Source organism: Colobus angolensis, unplaced genomic scaffold, assembly GCF_000951035.1.
Source record: "Colobus angolensis palliatus isolate OR3802 unplaced genomic scaffold, Cang.pa_1.0 Scaffold282, whole genome shotgun sequence".
Taxonomy (NCBI): domain Eukaryota; kingdom Metazoa; phylum Chordata; class Mammalia; order Primates; family Cercopithecidae; genus Colobus; species Colobus angolensis.
In genome coordinates this window covers 1,759,941-1,761,872 of record NW_012116066.1, presented here as the reverse complement: position 1 = coordinate 1,761,872, position 1,932 = coordinate 1,759,941, and the positions used below count along the sequence as shown (strand labels likewise).

The window sequence follows — 1,932 nt, the reverse complement described above, 5'->3', positions numbered from 1 at the left end:
AAAAAAAAGAAATATGGTATTTAACTGTTTAGGGGAAAATAGGATCTTCCAAATGAATTTGATAATCTTTTGTTCTTTCCATTGCTGCATTTAACAATAACAAAACTGTTGGAATACAAAAACCAAAAGTTCACTTTTATTGTATAAATAGGGTTCTTTTTCTTATAGTGATAACATAGTCAATGTCATTTTCTCCGTAGAACTACTTTCTTCTTTCTTCTTCAATGGATAAAACAGTCAGATTATGGCACATTTCTCGAAGAGAATGCCTTTGCTGTTTTCAACATATAGATTTTGTCACTGCCATAGCTTTTCATCCAAGAGTAAGTAACTATTTATACATGTTTTTGTTAACCTCTAAGGAAGGTGAGAGAACCTGGTTTCTCTGGAGGGCAATTGGACTACAGGAAAAAAGTTATTAACAGCTACATAGTTATGAGCAATTTAATTTTGTGTTTCATTTTGCTTTAGAAATGAGAAAGGAAATATTCTGCTGATCTGCATTAGAAAAACTGGGGATGTTATATCTCAAATCTTTATTAAGACATGCAAGGTATAAATAAATGAAATAAACTATCCTATTAAAGATGAGAGATATTGGAGATGGAGGAAGAAGAGACAGCAGATGGATAAATGAGAAAGGGAAGTACCTAGGCAGAAATAGTGAGATTGGGGAGGGAAGAGACAGAGAAAGAGACTGAAAGAGGCAAAGATGAAAATTCATTACAAGATATAATGAATTTGTATTGTTAGTCTTGATATCCCTTCTTTATTCCTTTTCAGTATAGAAATCCTTTCATATCTTTCCCCCAGAAAGACAGTATTTCATATGATTTCAGCCAAATGAGAAAAATCTGCTATCATGGAATTGCAGACCTATTGTATGCCCCTAGAGGATAGGGCCACCAAATGCTTAAGGCTAAATTAGTTACAGATTTTTACAACTGTAAGCAAAAGGGAAATCACATGTCAGTGCTGACTGCACTAGCTCAATTAAGCAGAGGACTCGATCTGACCCTAGCAACAAGTTTCCCTTACCTATGTTGGTGTTATAATTACATTTCCAGTGGTGTCCTCATCTTTATATGTTTAACACCCATTATCTTTTTAATGTAACATTTTAATCATATTCATATTTCTTCATTTCCCCCAAATTAAGGAGAAGACTGACTTGTTTTCAATATAGTTTCCTTTCCTGAGCAGGTTTATAACATAAGCAGTGATAATTCCAAACCCTTGAAGACTTGGTTAAGGGCCAGGCACGGTGGCTCATGCCTATAATCCCAGCGCTTTGGGATGCCAGGGCAGGCAGATCAAGACCAACCTGGCCAACATGGTGAAACATTGTTTCTACTAAAAATACAAACATTAGACAGGTGTGGTGGCAGGTGCCTATAGTCCCAGCTACTCGGGAGGCTGAGGCAGGAGAATCTCTTGAACCCAGGAGGCAGAGGCTGCAGTGAGCCGAGATTGCACCAGCCTGGGCAATAGAGCGAGACTGTCTCAAAAAAAAAAAAGACCTGGTTAAGAATTTTGGTGGCTCATGCCTATAATCCCAGTACTTTGGGAGGCTAAGTGGGAGGATGGCTTGAGGCTAGGAGTTCAAGACCAGCCTGGGCAACACAGTGAGACTCCACCTCTATCACAAACAGAAAAACTATGTTAATTCTTACCAGTTTTGATGATCAAGTCATTAGAGTCTTCTTTCTGAATAACACCCCCACCCCTGTCCCCTATACACACAACAAAAGGATAGATTTACCCCATCAGCAACTGTGAGCAAAATCTTTCCATGCATGAATCTTTCCATAACTCTATTTTAGCTATAAAGTATCAGGTTGGAAAGAGATATTTAGTTGTGATTGTTTTCTTTCTCATTCTTTTTCTTTTCTTTCTTTTTTTTTTTTTTTTGTTTTTTGGTTTTTGTTTTTG

General features: G+C 37.0%; 1 protein-coding gene across 3 annotated transcripts in view; it reads left to right on the top strand.

Moving 5' to 3' along the window:
• The window catches only part of WDR44 (WD repeat domain 44), a 118,917-nt gene that overhangs the window by 93,285 nt on the left and 23,700 nt on the right, over positions 1 to 1,932 (top strand). For all 3 annotated transcript variants that reach the window (XM_011948701.1, XM_011948700.1, XM_011948699.1), the window contains one exon: positions 201 to 323. In XM_011948701.1, the coding sequence (XP_011804091.1) occupies positions 201 to 323 (123 nt within the window). The remainder of the gene's footprint in view (positions 1 to 200; positions 324 to 1,932) is intronic.